The 24,433-nt window shown below is 36.5% G+C and overlaps 1 protein-coding gene across 2 annotated transcripts in view; it reads right to left on the reverse strand.

Annotated features, from left to right (window-relative positions):
* Nup37 (nuclear pore complex protein Nup37) overlaps positions 1–24,433 on the reverse strand; it is an 88,224-nt gene that overhangs the window by 56,834 nt on the left and 6,957 nt on the right. For both annotated transcript variants that reach the window (XM_090406480.1, XM_090406481.1), the window contains one exon: positions 23,181–23,329. In XM_090406480.1, the coding sequence (XP_090262606.1) occupies positions 23,181–23,315 (135 nt within the window). In that variant the 5' untranslated portion in view covers positions 23,316–23,329. The remainder of the gene's footprint in view (positions 1–23,180; positions 23,330–24,433) is intronic.

A 24,433-nucleotide genomic window follows, 5' to 3' on the forward strand; every position in this document is an offset into this window, starting at 1 on the left:
TTACCAATACTATGTTTTTTTAAGAGACAGCTCATATAAGACACAGAGCATACACCTAGATATTATACCAAATGGCAAAAACAAAAATTGCATCTATACTCTAATTAACCTAAAACTATAAAACTTAATTTTTTTTTTACTCTAAAAAAAAAAAAAAATACAGTAGATATAGATACTGATCATGAAATTTTATCAGCTAAAATTAAGCTTAAATTCAAAATAATCAACAGAAAAGACTGACTCAGTACCTCAAAATTAAGACTTCAGCATACAAAATGTCTGAAGAAAAAATAATTATAAATGTATAATATATTGAACTGTGCCAGTCTCCAAAAGTTAGATTAGGCTAAATAAGCCTCACCTACTTCCTATAAGAGAATAAAAGGCATTAGCTGATTTCTTTGATTGATATATATAATTGATTCTTAAAACCACAGAAAAATGTTTCAGAAAGTTATGTTTTTAAAGATCAATTATGATGATCAATACAGTACTAGATGCAAAAAAGCAAACATAATTTGAGTCTCAGAACAGAGATGATTCGACAGCAGTGGAAAGAATGTATGGTAATCCTGCTGCACAAGGGTGGTGCAAAGACTAATGTATTCAACTATTGACCAATCAATATCTCAGGAGTGGTGGCGAAGATTTTGGAAAAGTCAGTTAGGGCTCACATTCAGAAATGGGTTGGAAGAGAATTTACTTTATTATTATTATTATTATTATTCAGGCCTCCATGGAGTCAAAAGACTCATCGTGGGAGGGCCTTCCTAAGAACATAAAGTCTGTCAAGCCTCATCAAGGAGAAATCCCCCCCCCTAAGAAACACAAAGTCTATCATACCACTCCTTAAACTCATCAACCGTTCTAGCTCTCACCACTCCATCAGGCAATGTATTCCACGGTTCAACCACCCTCCATGCAATGAAACCACTCCTCACCCTCTTGCTCACAGTTTCCTTTCGTAACTTCCAGGGATGGCCTCTTGTCATCACTCCTTCCTGCTGTTCAACCAAGCGAAAGAACTCCCCAGTGTCAACCCTGTAACCACCTCTCAACAGTTTAAAAGTCTCAATCATATCACCTCTCCTCCTTCTATCCACCAAACTCTGCAGTCCACATTCCCTCAGCCGATCCTCGTAACTATCCTTGTACAGTCCTGAAATCATCTTTGTCATCCGTCTTTGTACCCTTTCCACAGTTAATTTATCCCCTTCAAATCCTGGGGACCAAATCTGAGAACAATAGTTCAAGTGTAGTCTGATCAGGGTCTTATACAACGGAAGGATAACTGTTTTATCTCTGCAGGTCAGTGTCCTTCTCATAATTGCAGCAATCCTCTGTGTTACCTTCACCACCTTTGCAATATGTCTCCTAAACTTCAGGTTTCTATCAACCATCAACCCCATATCTCTTGTCTCCTCTACTTCCTCCAGCATAACTCCTCCCATAGAGTATGCTGCATCCCATTGATGTTTCCCAAACCTCAAGACCTTACATTTTGCTGCATTAAACTGACATCCCCATTCATTTGCCCATCTATCTAGCTTATTCAAATCCTCTTGCAGGGCTACCACATCTGCACTATTACTAATAATCCTTCCCAGCTTCGTATCATCTGCAAACAACTGAATATCCTCTTGTAATCCACTGGCAATGTCATTGATATAAAGGTTAAACAATATAGGTCCTAGTACTGAGCCCTGTGGGACCCCACTTGTAACCCTCTGTCTCCTTGAAACTGCTCCACCATACACAACTCTCTGATACCTATCAGTCAGCCAATCCTGAATCCAGTTGACCAATCTGACATCCAGACCCATGTGCTGCAACTTAAATATCAGCTTATCATGTGGCACCCTGTCAAATGCCTTTGCTAAGTCAAAGAAAATTGTAGTATATGCCTTTCCTTCATCTAATGTCCTTGTAACTTTATTATAAAAGGCTAGCATATTGCTAAACCAAGAGCGCCCTTTCACACATACATGTTGACTCTCACAGATAACATTACCCTCATCTGCCCAATGTTGTATACAGTCCCTCACTACTTTCTCCAAGATGTTAACAACTACTGATGACACACAGACTGGTCTATAATTAGACACTTCCAGTCTGTTACCACCCTTATGCAATGGCACTATCTTACCTTCCTTCCATTCCCTGGGCACCTTTGCCGAAGCCAGACTTTCATTGAAAAGCCAGGTTAAAGGCACTGTCAGTTCCCTGGCACATTCTCTCAAAACTCGTGGTGAAATACCATCCAGTCCCAAAGCTTTACTGACATTCAGAGTACTCAGTATCTGAAACACAGTCTCCTCCTGTACCTCGAACCAGCCCTATCCCTCTAGCATTAAAACTGACTCCTCTAGGATGAAATACTCCAATAAAGTGTTCATTGAACAATTCCACTATGTCCTCTGCATCAGTAACTCTATTCCCATTTTTATCCCACAATATCATTCTTCCATAGTATTTCTCCTCCTACTGGCCACATAGCTAAAAAATTCCCTAGGATTTTCTTTGGATCTTAGGACCAACCTCCTCTCATATTCCAGTTTCGCTTTCCGTACCATACTAGTCATCACTCTTCTGGCCTGTGTCTTATATTCTTCATGCATCCTCTCTTCACCTATCTCCTTATATCTCTTCCATAGCCTCTTTTTTGCATGCAATTCCTGTTTAATATTGTTTGTCATCCACTTTACTCCAAATTGTGTCTTCTTCTTCACTCGTGGTATACAACTTACCATTGCTGCTAACAAATATTCTTTCACAATTTCCCATGCACTAATGATATCCCGGCCTTCCAATTCCTCCCTCCATGAAACTTCCTGAAGTTGACGTCTAAGACTATTATAATCACCTTCTTTATAATTCCACACAAGTTCCCGTCTCTTTGATACTCCTGCATGCCTATTCATTTTCCAAGTCAAAACCATATGGTCACTTTCTCCAACTGGTGGGAGAGATGTCATCTCAGTTATTATGAACTCTTCTCATGCTGTAACCAAATCTATAACTCTTGAACCTCTTGTTCCCTCTGTTACATATTGCCTAAGACATTTGTCCCTCAAGAATTCTAGAAATTCCATTCCCCTAATGCTATATGCATCTTCCTCTCTCCACTTTATACTAGTGTGGTTAAAATCCCCCATAACAATCATTCTTCTTGCACTTGCCAAACTTAGCTGTCTAAACATCTCCTGGTCCCCATCCTCTGTGCTCCTGGGTCTGTAGCAACACCCCACTAAATATCCTGTCTTGCCTACCTCTACCTCACACCATATGTTCTAAAAATCATTTGTCTCACTTCCTTCCAAAGCCTCCACTCTTAGAGGACATAGGTCATCACTTATCATAAGCAGTACCCCACCACCATACTTTCCCCTCCTATCCTGATGAAAAATGCTATACCCAGCAGCTTCTATTCCTGTTATTATATCCCCTTCTGTCAACCACGTCTAAGTGATCCCAATAATTTTTGGCTAGGCTAATGCTATCTGCGCCACCAATTCCTCTCCCTTATTCCGGATACTCCTGGCATTAGTATAAAACATATAAATGCCATTGTTTCTATACCCAGCATTATCCCTTCTAGGCTCCACTGGGCTCAGTGCTACCTGACATCGTCTCCCTTCTCCCAAGTATCCATTCCCACAAGAGGCCACCCCTGCTATCATCCTCCCTGGGACACACTGACTCGTTCAGAACAGCAATCTCTCCAGATGCCTACGTCCTTCCTCATTCAAATGTAAGCGGTCTCTCACATACAATTTCTCTCTTTCCTCAAACGCACTCCAAGCATCCACATATACCAGTCACACATTCTCGCTATTATGCCATTCAATATCACCGCTCTTCTGCTCAGTTCATCATTATCATACCTAGGCAATACGCACACTATTTTTCCTCTCTCTGTCTTCTTCTGTACAGCCTCCAGCAAAAATCTCATATTTCTCGCTGCCTGACTTACATTACCACCACTCAAATCATTTGTTCCTACCATCACAATCATCTCATTCACCCTTTCTCCTCTCTTAATTGCCATAGCCACCCTTTCTATTGTTCCTCCTGGCAAACACTCCTCACGCATCCTATCTTGAACACCACGGATCATTGAGTCGCCATACATTATACCTCTTACCATTCTCTCTCTCCTATTGTTTCCATTCTCTCCTCTTCTTTCATTCCCATAGGTCTCTCTCATTCCCTCTCTTCTACTGCTATTCTCTCTTCTAGCATTCCCATACCTCTCTCTCCTACTCTTCCATTCTCCCCTCTTCTAGCACTCACGTACATCTCTCTCATTCCCTGTCTCCTACTGTTTCCATTTTCTCCACTTCTAGCACTTCCATATCCCTCTCTCATTCCGTCTCTCCTACTGTTTCCATTCTCTCCTCTTCTAGCACTTTCATATCTGTCTCTCATTCCATCCTCTCATCTGCTAGCATTCCCATACCTCTCTCTCATTCCATTCTCTCCTCTTCTAGCACCCACATACCTCTCACTCATTCCATCTCTTCTGTTTCTTTTCTCTCCTCTTCTAACACTCCCAAATTTCTCTCTCTCCCCACTCTGATTCGACTTGCATTTATCTCTTCCATTCTCCTAATCTTATCTTTCATACTTCTGCTCTCATTCACAAGACATTCCACCTCCTCTTTCAGCTCATCTATCTCCCTCTGCAGGTCAGTCACTCTTAATCTAAATTCACTCTCCCAAACAAAACCATCTCCTAAACTTTCACAGTCTCTCACGCCTTCCACACTATCAACTATTATTTACTCATTCATACATATATTTTTTTTCATTCTCTCCTATCACGCTACTTGTCTTCCTACATTCATTCCCCATTCCTGGAGCAACAAGGTTGGATATTGATAATTCGACACTTATTTCCTCCCACTGCCTGCATTTTGCACACACATATGCTCTCCGCTTTCTTTAACAAGCCACATATCTAATTCTCGAGACGCATACATGCCGCAAGTACTGCATGCCACAAAGTCCCTTATGATGTTTCTTATAATCGAGTTCTTAAATGGCGGAGGACTTGGCAATACGCCACTTGCAACTGCAGCTGAATCCGCCATTATTCCTTACTGCCGAGTAGCATAATCGTTAATTATTCAATTAATAAATTCCGTTAAATAAATAGAAAAAAAAAAGGAACAAACAATTACAAGCAAAACAAAACATTTAAGTATACTAAATAAAATGAAATATAACTAAATACAGTAATGAAAACTTAGCTTCGTTTTGTCTTCCACTGTTATGCATTCGATTCCGACGGTAACCAAAATATATTATATCGCGACAGCAACTAACTTCCAAAAAACAACCACTGAAGTACACTCGTATTCAGAGAAACAATTTAGCACTCAAAAACGTAGAAAAACGGGGGAAAAAACGGACTATTCACCAATTAAAAATCACTTTCTTCTGCACAGCTCAAATTCACCGCCACATGCTACTTTGCAATGAACAGCATGGATTTACTAAGGGAAGGTCATGTTTTAGAACTTGCTTACATTCTATAACAATGTTACCATTGAACTAGACAAGGGGAATGAATACACCATGATACTTTTGAATTTTGCTAAGGTTTCTGAAAGTATACATCATAGAAGGCTGTTGCATAAATTGGAGAATATGGGTTTAGATTATAAAATATTAGCATGGATAAGAGGATGGCTGACTGACAGATATCAAAAAGTGGTATATGGGGGGATGCGAGGCTGCAAGATTTAAGATAATAAGTGGTGTATCACAAGGATCAGTCCTTGGTCCACTGTTATTCAGTCTGTACATTAATGACAATGGGAAGGATTTGACAGGTAACATACAGATATTTGCTGATGACGATGCAAAGATAGGTAGGGTAATCAGGAATGCTGCTAATATGCAGTACTTGCAGAATTATTTGAATAGGCTGGAATTGTGGGCATGGGAAAATGGATGTCAGTTCAATGTCAGTAAATGTAGTCATGCACTTTGGCATGATTATACATCCAATATTGTATTATATTATATTGGTGGGATTATGCTAGAAGAAACTGATCAGTCTAGGGATCTTGGAGTGTTAGTGATAGCAAGTTGAACTTCAAGGGTCATATAGCAAAGATTATAATACAACTCAGAGAATAATTGCAATGCTGAAATTAACCGTGACATGTAAAGATAAAGAAATCATTTTTTCTCTTTACAAGCATTGATAAGACATCACTTGGATTATTGCATGCAGATCAAGTCTCCTGGTTTCCATTGTGATTCTGACACAGTGGACAGAGTGCAAAGGAGAGTATCAAAAATATCAGGATTGTGGAATACTGATTAGGAAGACAGACTGAGAATTTTTGGACTGCAGACACTAGCAAACAGGAGAAAGGGGCGATATAATTGAGAATTACAAACTTCTGAAAGGGTTATACAGAATTTCAGTAGATGGAATTTTTCATTTTACGGAGGGCAGGGAAAGGATGCAAGTGCATCCTTCCTTGTAAGTTGAGAATGAATGCTGTCGAGTAAGTGGTCTCTTTTCTGTAAGTTGACAGAAAAGAGACACCTAACAATAATTTTCTTACTTCTAAAATTACAGACCTGTAGAATCAAAATAAAGGAAAACTTGCTTGGAACACAGCTGAATTATAAGAGAATATAAGCAGTTAAAAAAAATAAAATTACAAGTAAAAGGAGAGAAGCAAAATCAAAAATGGATAAATCATAAAGCATGTATGTCAGAATCAGCTACTTATCAGGATCTAAGATTAATATACGGGCCAACTACAAATGACATGACTAATTACAAAAATATATTAAAAAAAAGTAATACATTTTCAAAAGACAAACCTATGCTGTTGTAAAGATCAACATCAACCAACTTTCTTTCTTAATTTATGCAAGTTCAAATGCATGCTCTATTTGATAGCTGCCATTTTCAATTTTAGCAATTACTGTACATAATGCTTCAAATTGTTAGCACTGACATATGTATAAATCTCATCTTTGGTAAATCTTTCCAATCTCTTACCTTCCACAGAAAGTGCAGCAACTCTAACATCAAAAATTAAAATAATTTCTCATGTATGCATCTTGAGTTGCTATTTATAACAGTTAATTGCAGTCACCTTCTACTACAATAAAAGAATTTTCAAGAATGCTTCTGATCATTTAACCTGACAAGTAAAATTAAAAATTTCTCATATTTTGGCTGATTACTTTACACAAACTTCTGCAAAACTACGATAAAAAGAATTTCATAAACGATATTGATGATGTAGATAGGCATTACAATCAGGCAAATGTAAAAGTCCGAAGAGAAGACAAAATAATGGTAAAGTTTTGGGAACATGGAGGCATATTAACAAAAGTTTCTTATAACTAAGTCTTAACATATAGCAAAAATTGCTAATGATTAGAAATCAGTAAGTTTAACTTATGTCTGGGGCAAGTGGTAATCCCCATAAAATAAAATAAAAAGAAGACTGCATTTAGAAGAGTGAAAGCTGTAGGCTAATTAATAACCCGATTAGACTATAAAATAAATTATTAATAAGAATTATACCAAATAGGATAAAAGCAGCTTACAGCAAAACATGGTTGGGGGGGGGGGGGGAGCAGAAGTATCCCACAATAGATGTATGTACTTTATCATAGTGAAAATTACAGTAATTGTAATAAACTTGTAAAGACCAAAGGAACAGTTTGTTATAATGGATAGTTTGCTGCAGCAAATTTTAGTAGAGCACATTACTTATGGAACATATGTTAAAACAAAAAGAGGGAAAAAAATATCTGATGTCATACTTCTGTGCTTTAAAAATACCACTACAACAATAGTTTGGAGCAGACGATGCTATGAAACAGTAAGAAGTTGTGCAGGGATGCCTCCCCCCCCCCTTTCTCATATTTGTTTAACTTATGACTGGAAAAAGTGATAAAAGACTATCCTAGAAAAGTGGGAAATATCTGATGGACAAAAATTACATCATATAAAATATACAGATAATGTAGTTTTATTTATAGACATGAAGGGAAACTTAAAATCCATGTAGCAAAACTACACATAAACAGCAATAGCCTAGCAAACACATTGAATTTAGTAAAACAAAAACAATGAAAAAAGAAAGCAACACTTAACATGTTAACTTAACACTTAAAAGGAAGGAAATAAAATAGAACGTGTAAAAAAATTAATTACATTAATCACACACATTAAATTACAAAGAAACTAAAAAAACTAAACGATCTCCAGGATGTACAAATGGAGGGGAAAACTACCAGCACACAGGAGAAAAAGTCTGCATTCACTCGTAAGTACTTACAATATTATAAATTTTTGGTGATCAGAATGGGATATGTCAATGAAAATCAACACAAATTAATTTAATGATGTTTATGTTTAATTGAGAAAATTAGAGAAGGATGTTAGAAGTTTATTTTCCACTTGGTTAGACTATAATAAATTTAGTTTAATCCTTTACCCAAGTGTAGGCAAACAAGGTTTGCGCCTGAAGTAGTTCAGGAGTTGACTTTTGGCAACTCGTATAAGTAAATATGACCTCTCCATTGCTTCTGCCTTAGACACCACTTCTGGGTCTGCCTCCCACTGACGAGACCTCAATAAAGGTCGAAACCGATCTGGATAGTGGACCTTCCCTTAATGCACAGCTTTATACATGTCTGCATGGAGATGTGCTTTGCATTGTGGGAGATACTGAGACAAGGAGTGATGAGAGCTTGGTCCACTTTTACTACGAGTTGCCTCAGTCCTGAACTACTTCAGGCACAAATTCTGTTTGCCTACATTTGAGTAAAGGATTAAACTAAATTATTATAGTCTAACCAAGTGGAAAATAAACTTCCAACATCTTTCTCTAAATCCAGAGTAAATTAATAATAAGGTGGTACTTTTTTGGCAACTCGTATAAGTAAATATGACCTCTCCATTGCTTCTGCCTTAGTATCATCACTTCTGGGTCTGCCTCCTACTGACGAGACCTCAATAAAGGTCTAAACCGGTCTGGGTAGTGGCCCTTCCCTAAATGCATAACTTTATACATGTCCGCAAGGAGATGTGCTTTGCATTATGGGAGATACTGAGACAAGGAGTGATGAGAGCTTGTTCCACCTTTACTACGAGTTGCCTCAGTCCTGAACTACTTCAGGTGCAAACTTTGTTTGCCTGCTCTTGGGTAAAGGATTAAACTAAATTTATTATTTATAGTCCTATCTGCATTCTCTGCTACATATGCAAAGTGCATGTGTAGCAAACTGGCCAGTGGAACTCAACCTATTAGAGTTCCAATGGTCAGTTTGCCTGTTTTGTGGGATGAAAAACCCTGCCACTAGGAGAAGACCAGCTAACTAACTCATCTTTAGTTGAAAAGTCTTGATAAAGGTACTTCACATCCTAGACAAAATTCAAACAAGTCTTTCCAACCAAAGGATTTCATCTAGACTGACTGAGCTTTGGAGGCTCCGTTAATAATTTATTTGTAACTATTTTGCAATTTCTGCAAATTGCATTTTTCAATCTGTCTTCATACTCTGCATTCCAGAGACCAGAAACCACCTTAGTCAATCGCCTCTGAACTTTTTCCAATGCATCTTTTTGAAAACCAGGTGACCAGATCTGTGCACAGTAATCCATATGTGGCCTGATCAAAGCCTTATAGAAAGGAACCATAACATCCTTACTTCTACAAGTCAGTGTCTTCCACATCATTCCCATTATCTGCTGTGTTTTCTTCACAATTTTAGTAACATAATTCTAGAATTTAGAATATAATTCTAGTAATTTAAGTGAAATTTTTGAAAAGTACAGAAATGAAATAGACATAATGAACTGGGAGATTATGTAAATTCCCAATTATCTCTGGAATAAAATGTTTATGAAACTAATACTCATTCAGAAATTGTAAATAATGATTCATCACATAATAATCAAGAACTTCGTATAGAATCTTCTTCTTCAGCAGCTTCTCCCACTTAAGTGGGGTCACTGTTGATGATGAGTCTCCTCCACATCCTCCTATTTTGGGTTGTCACCACATCCAAGTTCTTTATCCTCAAGTCCTTTTCTACCAGCTCACTCCATCTCTTCTTTGGCTGCACACGCTTCCTCCTTCCTTGCACATCCATCTGCATGACCCTTCTTCCCACGTATTCGTCCTCCCTCCTCATCACATGACCAAACCATCTCAACCTTGCCTCCTGTATCTTCGCTCCTAAGTTCGTAACTTTCACTGTTCCCCTCACATAGTCATTTCTCGGATGATCCTTTCTGGTCACACCGCACATCCACCTAAGCATTCTCATCTCTGCTACTTCCATCCTGCTGATGTTATTTTTCCTCAGGGACACAGTTTCTATAGCATACGTCATAGCTGGCCTCACTACTGTCCTATAGATTTTGCCTTTCAGATTGATCGGCACCCTCTTATCACATAACACTCCGGCCATCTCCCTCCAACCCGCTTGTACCCTGCATCCCACTTCCTTCTCAGCTCCTCCATCTTCTTCCACTGTTGAACCTAAGTATCTAAAGTCTCTCACCTTCCTGATGACATTTCCTTCCAGCTCCAGATCTGTCTCCTGGCCGCCGTCCACTGTGCAACACACATACTCTGTCTTACTTCTGCTCAGTCTCGTGCCTCTCTCTTCCATTACTTTTCTCCATCTTTCCAGTTTAGTTCTCGATTCTTCTCTTGAATCTGCACACAGCAAAATGTCATCTGCATACAACATTGTCCAAGGTGCATCTTCTCTCACCTCCTCCGTCACCACCTCCATCGCAATATTAAACAGAAACGGACTTAATGCTGACCTTTGATGCAAGCCAACTGTTACTTGAAAACTTTCTGTCTGTCCTAGACAGGTCCGAACACTTGTCTTCACATTTCTATACATCTCCTGCATCAACCTGACATATTTCTCCGGAACCTTCTTCTCCCTCAGACACCTCCAGGGTTCTTGCCTTGGCACTCTATCGTATGCTTTCTCCAGATCAATAAATGCCAGATGTAGCTCCCGTTGTTTCTCTCGAAACTTTACCATCATCTGCCGTAACTCAAAGATAGCATCTGTTGTTGATCTACCAGGCATGAAGCCAAATTGTTCCTTTGCAATCTCCACCTCCTTCCTCAATCTTCCATCAAGAACCCTTTCTAGGGTTTTCATTGTGTGGGACATCAACTTTATTCCTCTGTAATTTTTACAGTCTTGTGCATCCCCTTTACCCTTGTAGATGGGGACAAGCGTACTCTCCCTCCATTCCTCGGGTATATTTTCCTGTTGGCAAACTTTCATGAACAGGTCCCACAGCAGGTCAATTCCCTCTTCCCCCAGTGCCTTCCATGCCTCCACTGGAATCCTGTCGGGGCCCACCGATTTTCCATTCCTCATCCTCTTCATGGCCTCCGTCACTTCCACTCTACTGATGTTCTGCACCATCCCCTCAGAAGGCTGCCCATCTTCTCTGTGACTCCTTGCATTTTCCTCATTTAAAAGTCCCTCAAAATATATTCTCCATCTGTTTCTTATGTCCACATCCCTCCATAACACTCTTCCTTCAGCATCTTTGATCTGCCTCACATGTAAGATGTCCTTCGCTGCTTTATTTCTACATTTTGCTAGTTGGTAAATTTTTCTCTGTCCTTCCTTTATTTCTAATTGATCATACAGATCATGATATGTCATGGCCTTCACCTGTGCCACAACTCTCTTGACTTCTTGCTTTCTCTCTCTGTACACCTCTCTGTTCTCTTCCAATCTTGACTCATCCCACTTCTGCTTTGCCTTCCTCTTAGCTGTCACTGCCACTTGTACATTATTATTCCACCACCAACCCTCCTTCTGCTCTCTAATCTTACCAGATGTCTCACCAAACACCTCGACTGCACAGCTCAGGATTACTTTTGAATTACGTTTCCACCAATCTTGTACACTTTCCAGTCCGTCCAAAATCCTCTCTAACACCCTCTTCCTAAAACAATTCCTTACACTCTCTTCTTTTAAGTGAAACCACTTAATTGTCTTCATCCCATGGCTTCCAGAGGCTCTAATCTTCGATCTTATTTTAAAGTCTGCACACAGCAGTCGGTGTTGCTGTGCCACTTGATCTGTTGGAATTGCTTTCCAATTTGTCACAACCTTAAGATATTTTCTTCTAGTCAAAATGTAGTCAATTTGTGAACTGTTGTTACCACTCCTAAATGTTATCAAATGTTCTTCCCTCTTGTAGAAAAACGAGTTCACAACTGCCAGATCAAATGCTACTGCAAAGTCCACAACCCTCTCTCCTTCCTGGTTCATTATTCCCACTCCGTGGCCACCATGCACCCTTTCACAGTCTCTATTCTGTCTTCGTATAGAATATATATCCTATATCGGATATGTATTTCATACAGACCCTATATATCACCCAAACCATTTTTTTCCCCTACATTAAAAAGTCTTCAAGAATGTCTAATGAGAAAACCATGAAATTGGTATCAATGAAAAAAAAAATCTCAATCATATACATATCAGGACATTATACCAGTTATGCAGCTTATATTTTTTTGCTATGTCAGATCACCTACAATGAGAACAATTGATCTGCAGTAAAATCCATGTCTTGTACACAAGTAATAATTGTTACTTTCCCATTTGTGACTTTCACATGTTATTTGTATCCCTTATAAGTGAATTCACCATTTTAAAAAGACTTTTGCTATAAAAGGCAAAATTTTCCATAGCTGGGAAGTCAACTATTCTTTACCTCTTCTAAAACTGACGTAAAGCAAATATTTAGGACTTTTGAGGTGCAGAACTGCATTCATAGCTAGCAATAGGAATTAACAGTAACATTCACAAAAGTGGTCAGTACATTAAGAAAGTATCACTCAATATACTGATTAACTGCATAACCAAAATTACAATGTATGAAATAAGGAAGTTAAGATGGATCAACTTGCTTAAACTCAGCATATAAATTTGAACCAACGGCACATTGCTATTTTTTTTTTGTGTAATTTACTGTTGGTCCAGATTTATATACTGCTGAGTTTATGCTGAATTTCATTGCATTATTATTTAAATTAGACTAGACAAATTATATTCTTGTTTTAATCCTCTACCTAAGTGTATGCAAACAAAAGTTTGCATGTGAAGTATCTTCACAACTAGGTTACTTGTACATAGAGACTGTTTACTTCACATCAAATTGCCTCAGCAGCACATAATGCACAGCACCTGCCACCCTTCTGGACATATATATTGCCATGTATTAATCCTGTGGAGGTCACGGCTGATCTGACAGATACAAACAAATTGTTTAATATAAATATTCTTACTTACTAGTATAATAACTGAATTAACTCATGTAAAACATTCTTTATTCATAGAATTTTCGCCTGAGTATCACAGGCATCATCAGTACAAGTACAAAGGCTATTACACAATAACTGTTATATTCACAAAGCGTCACCTAGTGGTTAAGGTAAAATTTCCTAAATTTATTTAAAAACAAAAACTTTTTTTTTAAATAAAAATATGTGTATACAATTACAAGTTAAGAAAGATTTGCTGATTTATACAGTACTATCTCCCACAATGAGGGGGAAAGAGATGTCTTTCCCCCTTGTGGGAGATAGTACTCTATAAATCAGCAAATCTTTCCTAACTTGTAATTGTATACACATATACATACATTTTTTAAAATAAATTTAGGAAATTTAACCTTAATCACTTAGGTGGCGCTTTGTGAATATAACAGTTATTTAATTAGCCTTTGTACCTGCACTGATGATGCCTGTGATACTCAGGCAAAAATTCTACGAATAAAGAACATTTTAGGTGAGTTAATTTTGTTATCATAATAGTAAGTAATATGGCTACTCACAGTATTTCCTTACTTAAACTAATAAATATTCTTACACACATATCCAGTGTATAGCTTGGAGGTCATGACTAGCTGCACATGCACATATTACGAGTAATATTCCACACTGTTTATGCGGACAGTTTTGGTTTAACACATGTTATGTAAAGGTGTGTGATATCTGATAATAAACTGTATCTAAGGGATATCGCAAACTCCGATGTCAGTATAGTATTGGTTTAGTTGTTTTTTTTATTTATTTATTTACCATTGAAAATGACTGGAAAAATATAGCGATTAGATAATCCATCAGATGTTAAAGAAATTCAGCAAATGTTACTCGAGTTCGATGATGAGAATGACAGAGTCGAATGTGAAAGTGATCATCATCAACAACCATGGGTCCAATGCCCATAGGTGTCTGATGCCATCTTAATATGATTCTTCCATTGCATTCTATTTTGTACAAGATGACTCAGTTTGTGTACAGAGTTTCCGCACCATCTGACGATGTCATCTCCCCATTCCTGTTTGCTCTTCCTCTTTTGTTCTTTTCTTCAATCATTCCAAACAGCAACATTTTTAATTTTCTCTCATCATTCATTCTACATATATGGCCAAAGAAACGTAGTTTCCTTTTGATTATTTTCTGGATCAGGTTTTCTTTTGGCTGTATTCGTCTGTAGATTTCCTCATTGTTCACTTTCTGTATTCAGCATATTCTCAAGATCTTTCTATAGCTCTTCCTCTCAAATGCCAATATTCTCCTTTCAGATTCTCTCAGGAATACACGGGCCTCGCATCCATAGAGCATGCTGATGAAGATACAGGTTTCTACAATGCACAGTTTAGTTTGTATCTTTATAGCTCGGCTCTTCCATATTTTGTCCATGGCTTTTAAAATAGTTGTTGCTCTGGCTATTCTAATTTTTATCTCTCTTTTGGGGTCCAAGTCATGTGTCATGTGGCAGCCAAGATATGTGAAGTGTTCCACATTTTTCAGTTGAAATCTGTCTATTATAACTCTGTTCAGTAACTCCTATTGTCCAAATCATTGTTTTAGTTTTTTCAAAGTTGACATTTAGTCCATATCTTTTTCCTTCTGTGTATAGTGTTTGCAATGTCTGTTCCAGCCTTGTTGAATCTTCTTCAATCAGGACGATGTCATCGGCAAAGCAGAGGTAGTTTATTCTCATGCCATTTATTGAAATGCCTCCACCTTCTTCTTTAATCTTATTTAGTGTTCTTCCCAGATGCGTGATGAAGATGATTGGTGATATTGGGTCCCCTTGTCTTGTGCCTTGACTAGTGGCAAACCAATCTCCAGTCTCACCTGCTATTCTGATTTTTGCTTGCTTGGCTGTTTATATCTTTCAGCAGGCAGATCAATTTATTGTCCACACCATAGGATTCCAAGACAGTCCATGTTATATTTTGGTCAATATTGTCAAATGCTTTTTGGAAGTCTACAAAACAGCAGTATATCTTTTTGTTCTTTCTTCGAGCTTTCTCTGCTATTAGTCTGCAAGTATTTGTTGCACTGTACTTTGATCTTGTCGAAATCCAGCTTGCTCATCAGGAAGATGTGCCTCCATATGACCCCTTCAGGGTTTCTGTTAGTATTTTCATCAGCACTTTGCCAAGATGACTCATTAATGCAATAGTTCTGTAATTGGTGCATTCTAGAGCACTGCCTTTCTTATGAAGAACAACCAAGCTCGATTTTTTCCGCTCTTCGGGGGTATACCCTGATCTCCATATTTCATCACATAGTTGTGTATTTCTTTTACAACTGATTCTCGCCCATATTTTAACATCTCGCCTATTATGTTGTCATTTCCAGGACTCTTGTTCTTGAGATGTTTTATAGCCTTATTCACCTCCTCTTCCAAGATGTCATTTTCAAAGATCTCTGCTGGAAGTGATATTTGATAGTAAATTGTATCTGAGAGATACCGCGAACTCCGATGTCAGTATAATATTGGTTTAGTTGGGTTTTTTCTTTGTTCGATAATTTCTAGATTGTAACTGAAAATAAATAAACCAGCATATATTATATTTGAAGTGGTTTTTTTTTTTAAGTTTTATTGCATTTTAGCACATACTAGTAATGACTGTATCTCTCAGATACACGTGACCTACGCTGCAATTTTTTCGACTGTGACTGCTGCAGGGTTAAGGAAGGGTCACTACTCAAATCAGTTTCAACCTCCATTAAGATCTTAGTAGAAGCTACACTCAATGAGAGCTAAGTGGTATCCAAAGTGGCTGTGAAACTGTTTTAAAGTATACTGTCATAAAACCTGTTTATCCATTAAAATATGAGAAAGATTGCTTGATTCAGGTAAAAGAAAACAAGTGAAAATTCTTATTGATGAATTTCTTTTAGTGCAGCTGCATACTAGCATATCTAGGCATGCTGGTCAATTTGTACAAATAAACTCCTATTGCCACAAAGGAGGTAACAATTTGCTGCAATACGATGAATTCAAAAAGAACTGCAATGGATAAGATCCACATTTTTAAGAAACAGACATAATAAAAAAAAAAATTGATAATATACTGATATAATAATATATGATATAATGATAATATATAATAATAATTGATAATATATATATAATATAATATTGATAATATAACAGAAAAGATAACACGAAAACAACAATTCCAGCATATTCAACAATCAAAAAAACTTAGAAAAATTTAACATGTCCATGTTGAAGCAACTGGCAGTCTCTCACCACTGCTTTGACCATTTGGCAGGGCAGTAGAAAACATCTTGCTCCACCACAATTTCATGCTTGCATACTGATGGACACACCAAATATCCTGATGGATTCTTCAATCATAACCAAATCTTCAGGGGAGGGAAGAAATGGATGTGTTTTGTTATAGTATATATTAGAAAACAATGAAGGAGAATGCTATATTTGAATTACTAAAAGGTATAAATATATGAAGGTTCTACAGAAGGCTCTACTAAGGTAGAAGTGGAGGAATTTTTTGAGGCTTTAGAAAAAGCAACTGACACAATGAAAAAGGAAAAGTTGGTCCTTGTTGGGGATCTAAATAGTAGAGTAGGAAATGATTGTGAGACATACAAAAATATTTTGGGAAAATTTGGAGAAAAGAGCAAAGCTAATAATAATGGCAAATATCTGTTGGATTTCTGCTCAGGACATGGACTGGTTATTACTAACACCATGTTCCAACATAAAAATGTGCACAAATTCACATGGAGAGAAGAGGCTAGGAATAAGAAAAGTCTCATTGACTATGTTATTGTTGATAGTGATGTTTTCTCCCTGGTGCAGGACACCAGAGTGTACAGAGGATTTGAAATTGGAAGTGATCACTATTTAGTCTTGAGCAGGATAAAATTGAATTTCATATTGAAAAGAATAACATGTAAGAAAGTTTTAAAGCGAATAAAAGTTGAGCAGCTCTCAGATGTAAACTGTAGACTAAAATACAGAAATATTATTGAAAAGAAAATGAAAGAGTTTGAGAACAGGAATCAAACCTTGGAGATTCAGTGGCAAACTCTGAAGGAAACATTGATTGATTCTGCCAGAGAGGCATGTGGTGAGGTTGTGTGCAAAGATAAAAAAATCAGAACTCCCTGGTGGACACAGGAAGTTAAAGAGGCAGTGAAGGAAAAGAAAGCATATCAAAAGTTCCTGTCAAATAAGTCAGCTTTTACTCTTACAGAATACAGAGACAAATGTAAGAAAGCTAAACAGTGTGTAAAACTAGCTAAACAAAAGTCATGGGAGGACTTTGGCAAGAATATAGAAAATAAATATCAAGAAGGTGGCAAAATATCCTGGAGGTTGTTGAAGAAGCTTAGGAATGGAGGAAAGAGTGCTGTAAAAGGAATTAGAGATGATAAAGGTGAAATGAAAACAGGAGAAAAAGATATCCTTGAAGTATGGAGTAATTACTTTGAAAAACTGCTAAATGAAACAAGCAGTGATGACAGCACAGTGATAAAAAAACACTGACCAGGCATGCAGTCAGGAATACATATCTATACTTGAAGTAGAAAAAGCCATCAAAGGCTTGAAATGTGGAAAGGCAGCAGGAGTAGATGATATTCGACCAGAAATGCTGAAGTATGGTGGTATAAGAGTCTTACAGTGGTTGCACTGCATAGTTCAGAAAGCCTGGACAGAGGGACGAATTCCCGATGATTGGAGTAGAGCTCTCATAGTACCAATATATAAAAAGGGAAATAAAACTGAATGTGAGAATTACAGAGGTATTTCCCTACTGAGTGTTCCTGGCAAGATCTATGCAAGTATACTTGAGAAACGGTTGAGAAGAATTGTGGAAGAAAAGCTTGGTGAAGAACAAGCTGGATTCAGGCCAAATAGAGGCTGTCAGGATCAGATCTTCACTTTATGACAAATAGTCGAGAAAGCATGGGAATATAACAAAGATCTGTATTTAAGTTTTGTCGATTTGGAAAAGGCATATGACAAGGTGCCAAGAGAGAATCTATTCAATACGCTGCAGTTATATGGTGTCAATGGGGCATTATATCAAGCAATACTTAGTCTTTATTTGAGTTGTGAGTCAGCAGTTAGAATTGAAGGAAGTACAGGAAGATGGTTTAATGTTAAATCTGGTGTGAGACAAGGATGTACATTATCCCCTCTGTTATTCATTATCTATATGGATCACATTATGAAGGAATGTGGTATTAAACCTGATATCAAAATTGGAGATGTTAATGTCAGCTCTTTGCTTTATGCGGATGATGTTATACTTCTAAATAAATCCGCTACAAGTCTGCAAGATTCTCTGACTAAATTGAATAGCTGTTGTAATAGATATGGTATGAAGGGCAGCAATAAAAAGACAAAGACAATGAAAATAGACAGAATCATTGAAAATGTCAACTGTGTTGTGAATGGAGAACCTGTGGAACAAGTAAAACATTTCAGCTACTTAGGCACAATTTTTACTGAAGATGGTAAACTAAATATAGAAATAGACAACAGAATCAGCAAAGCTGGTATCGTGGGAAGTCAATTGAATAAATTCATATGGAATAAGAAAGAAATTAGTCGGAACACTAAATTAGCTGTATACAAGACTATGTTCAAACCAATTTTAACTTATGGATCTGAGAGCTGGGTCAGAAGTAAAACACTTGACCAAAGACTAGAGACCGCAGATATGAGAGTCCTGAGAAAGATTAGAGGCGTGAACAGATGGCATCAATGGCAATATCATATTAAAAATGAGGATATTAGGAAAGAACTTGACATTGTCAGCATCCAGGAATGCGTTAGCAGAGCTAATCTCAGATGGTATGGTCACTTAAATAGAATGGGAGAGGAAAGATTAGCAAAACAAGTGTTCTCTGCCAGGTTGGCAGGAAAACGACCCAGAGGAAGACCAAGATATAGGTGGATTGATACGGTACAAAGTGCCTTAGACGATAGAAATATAAGATCTGATAATGTTGGAGTCTTGACAAGTAACAGACTGATTTGGAGGAAAATTGTAGATAGGAAGTTAGTAATGATGTAATTTTTTCATGTAGTACTGTCATATCCTGTACACCCCTTGAGGGTACATGGCAGGAATTTGATGATGATGATGATAAATATATGAACCATTATTAATGAGCCATGTGAGAACAGGAAATATAAGGGGAAGGAAGAGAAAGAGGGAACAGATGTGAATAGAAATACTTTTATTACTGACAAATGAATTATTAATAATTTACATTTGTGATATCACACGTGTGTCTCCTTTATAAGGTGGAGCAAGTAACATGTGCTCCATTCTAGACATGCATATTTGCATTTATAATGGGCATAATTAACAAAAACTTATGAGGAGAGAGAAAGGGATTTGTTTGCGAAACATACATAATTAACCAATAATAAACAGTGGCTGTATACATTTGGCAGCAGACTAAATAACTATTGGGAGGGACTAAACCAATGAATGAATATTGTTGGTTGTGATTCATCTAGACATGGTATTAATACATGTGAGTTGGAGCTGCAAATAATCATCTTGTACAATTTGTTGTTCATGTTACATGTATTTACTTCTATGTTATATTTATATATAGCTTGATTTACTATGATTTTTTTTTATTCACTGATGAGCAGTATACACTTTTTACAATCTGATCATCAGAATTATCTACCCTTTCGTAAATCCTGCATCCCACGCATGAAGTTTTTTTGATGTTGTCAGTGACTCTTCTGTCTTATCAATAATCAATATTTAGCATGTGCTAGCATTTTGTTGGAGATCAATGGACACAATCCACTTCTTATAATAAGGATTCATTATTTTTATTCAGGTATAGATAAAATTTTACTCATTATGTCAAAAAATTATTAGAAAAAAAATTTCCTTTATCTGTTATTCTGATATAGGCTTTTAGAATATTGAATAGAATATTTATAGTATTTTATCCTGGTACAGTAAACCTTAGGTTTTTTTTTTTTTTTTTTTTTTTTTTTTTTTTGGGAGGGGGGGGGAGTTTGCATGTGTCTGTGCAGTGTGGGGGAGGGGAAGGGAGGAATGACATTTTATTCAAAAATCCTTTTTTACCCAAAGCACTTCATAAATGTGCACATGCACAACTAGACTTCATAGAGTGACATGTAATTCATTCCTTACCATAGTAATTTAATGCACCACCAATAATACCACAACTGTAAACTGAATATTTATCTGAAACAAATCAATTTGCATTCATGCCTATTTGTTTTTTGGATGTGCCAGTCATACATTAATGATTCATATCTGATTAATGGAGATTGAAATACAATTAATTATATTTCTCCTCTTTATATTGCTCCCAATGTAATTTTACAACCAATATTGTAAAATATTGGTTGTAAAATTAGAGTCCTATTATTAATAGATAATATTAATAAGTTGATGAAGTAAGGTTTTTTTTTTTTTTTTTTCACCAGAGGTCAGGCCAATAATTGTTGTAATGGCTGTCAGTAACTTAACAAGCCATGTAGACTGTAGCGCAGCTTGTTTCTCTGTATATATAGTATATATGCTCTAGAAGATGATCTTGCTATAAAGGTCGAAACGTCGACTGTGGATTTTGGTTTATATTAAACTAAAGTTTTACTCAAACACGGTAGTTGTCTCCATAATTTTCCAAAATGTACAATTAATTATACTTCTTAGAAATTTAACCAGACTAATCAATTACATAAATTCTGTTAATTATCAGTTACTTATATTTGAAAGTAACAAATCTTATTCCTTCTACATACATATGGTTTCACTACAAAGCACATGCCTGCCAGATTGCAAACAAAACAAAATGATTTGTCGCATCCCATCCTGTGGGCAAGTACATGACGATAATCTGTATGGTGGCTGGCATGAACATGTCATCGTAAAGATTGAAATGTGGATTTTAAATGTTATTAAACCTATCTCAAAAGGGGCAGTTGATATAGTCTAATATAAACTATACTTTTATTGCATGTAAAAGTGAGCTTAAAATAGTACTGGGTCTATGCCATAGACCCAGTACTATTTTAAGCTCACTGTTACAATGTAACATTTGTATACATGACCTGGCTAAAGTCCCATAGACTCTATGGGACTTTAGCCAGATCATTTCCATAGATCATTACAGTGATGTCAGTGTGCATCTACTGAACAAGTAACTTTGTCACAAAGCTACTTCACATGCAAACTTTTTTTTTACTTATACTTGGGTCAATGCTTAATACAATATAATTTCTTATTATAATTTACTTTATAATTATTATTATTCAGGCCTCCATGGAGTCAAAAGACTCATCGAGGGGAGATCCCCCCCCCCAAGAAACACAGTCTATCATACCACTCCTTAAACTCATTGACCATTCTCGCTCTCACTACTCCATCAGGCAATGCATTCCATGGTTCAACCACCCTCCATGCAAGAGAAACCACTCCTCACCCTCTTGCTCAGTTTCCTTTCGTAACTGAAGCAAATAATGAAGCAAAAACAAAAAAAACTTTGTATATCTATCTTGTATCCAGATTATTTTAATACAAAGCATGTCCAGAAAGTAAGATCCAGTCAAAAAACTGAAAGAGAATAAAAAAACATTTTATTATATGTTAAAATACTTATTTTTTATTTTTCACAGTCAACATTAACATTGAGATATTTTTGGTATCGTGGTTCTAGCTTCTTCATACCTTCATCAAAAAAAGTCTGCTACCAGTGAGTTCATCCACTGAGCACTGGGATGGGAGCCACTGCTTCATATGCAAGAAGCAGAGGTAGTCACTAGGTGCAAGATTGGGACTATCTACCCTATAGGTAGTCAAAAAGTTCCCACCCAAATTTCTGAATTGCTGGATAGTTTAAGCTGCAGTGTGAACTCATGAATATCATACAAGAGCATGATCCCTGATAACAGCACATTCCTTGTCTTTTGTTTCTGAATTGAATTTCTTCATCATTAACTGTGGTTCCTCGCTGAAGAAAATTGATGAGCAAGATCCCTTTTTGGTCTCAAAAGACGGCCATCAATTTTTTTTTTGACCGATGCTGCCTTTTTGCATTTTTTTTTTTTTTTTTTGCTTTCAGTGATGAATGCCATCACTGAAAAGAAGAATGGTGATACACCATTCTTTTACTTATATCAAAAATATGACTTCTGCATTGATTTAGCTCACAATATGATTATGGGTCTAGCTTCTAATGTTAGTCCTCAATAAAGGTTGACAATGGACTGGGTAATGACCATTTCTATAATGTATGGCAATATACACATCTGAATACAAGTGAACTGTGCATTATGAGATGCTAGGGCAATTTAATGCGAAGTCATCTGCCACCACATATGAGTAGCCTTGTTGTAAATATTATTCATGCACCAGGTTTTGCTTGCTTATGCTCAGGTAAAAGATAAAACTAAAATATAATTTCTTCTCTATTATAATTAACTTTCTAACCAAGTAAAAAAACTGATAATATATGTCATTGCCACACCAGAAAGCTATTGCAAAATGTACCTTTTTGCAATTACCTGTAATCATTTCCATACTTTGTTTCTTTCTTGATTTTAATGTTTTTGGTGATGGCAATAAGCTAAAGAAAAATTTATTTTAATATGCAATTATTTTCATAAAATTTAACAATTTATCAGATATTTCTTAGCATGAGAAAAAGGGCATAGAACTACTTCAAGAATAGTCCAGAAAATTTCTTCAAATTTATAAAATTACAAACATGACTGCATGAGATATTGTCTCTTACAGCCATTTTATTATATCTTTAAAAGATAGTTTCAATTTTTTGAACACTTACTGGGGATGGAAGTCTTAAATTAAATATTTTGACTTTTGATGAGGTTCCCACAGCTAACAGGGATGAGCACCATTCAAAGGGAGCAAATTCCAAGCTAAAAATATCTTCCTGTATATCAATTATGTAATTCTTCATTTTAATGTGACACCCTAAAAAAAAAAAATATATATATATATATACATACACACACATATATTGAGTATTTTGAAATAAATTTATATCAAGGAATGCACTTACACAAGTACAATAGCATATACAGTTTTAATGATCTGCCACTTTCATAAAAAATAAAAAATTAAATAAAATTAAAAAAAAAAAATGATTTCCTGATTTATCAAATGAAATCCTTTTTATTTTTTTTTTCTTTAATGTACTCAAGATTTCCCAAACATACAAAGCTATTTCATAAAAGGCACATGAAATGATTTACTAGACAACATTCAGCAAGTGTAATGGTAGATGCTGTTATTTGTTATAATTCCCTAATGTTCTGACTCAAATATGTAAATCAAGCAGGTGACATAATATGGAAGTGATGTATTTCCTAATAAAAAAGACATTCAAATTCATATCATAATTAATGAGATGGATAATTAACATGATAGTGTGTTTGAGGGTGAGAACAGATAAGATGTGCTATGCCAATGGACTGATCTTAAGTGCCCTGGTGGAATATATTTGGATGGCCTTGGTGAGAGTTAATATCATGTGAAAAAAGGATGTGTGGAGAGAGGAATAGAGATAGAAAAAGGAAGTAGAAGGCATGAAGATTGAAATGAGAAATGTGCAAGATTCTGAGACTTCAGAGATTAACAAATGGAATTAACAAATAAGAGTAGGTATGACAGAAAGGCATTCCAATAATTGAAAGACAGAGCATATGGAGGGAAGCAGCAAGAGAAGGGAAGAAACAGAGAAAGATAGAAAATGCTAGGAAGTCAAGAGAGTGCTAGGACTAGAAGATGAGAGGAAAGAGGGAAAATTAGAGAGAAGAGTATGTAAGCAAAAAGGGTTGGAGATGCCAGTAAGAGAAGAATGGAATTGCGAGAACCATGTTGTATGGAGATTCGGTGATTCAGGGTGGGTGGGTGCGTGCGTGCGCATGCGAGCACGCAGAGTAGTTTTAGATGATTTAAAATGTAGCAATGGCAATAAGTAGGGTAAAAATGTAGACAAAATGACATTGATGGTTGGTAACTGACCTGAGAAGCAATGTGAAACATGTAATAAAAGATTTGAGATTGATGTTGGGA

The sequence above is a fragment of the Typopeltis vanoorti genome, chromosome 16, assembly GCF_054136105.1.
Source record: "Typopeltis vanoorti isolate ZY-2024b chromosome 16, IOZ_Tvanoo_1.0, whole genome shotgun sequence".
NCBI lineage: Eukaryota > Metazoa > Arthropoda > Arachnida > Uropygi > Thelyphonidae > Typopeltis > Typopeltis vanoorti.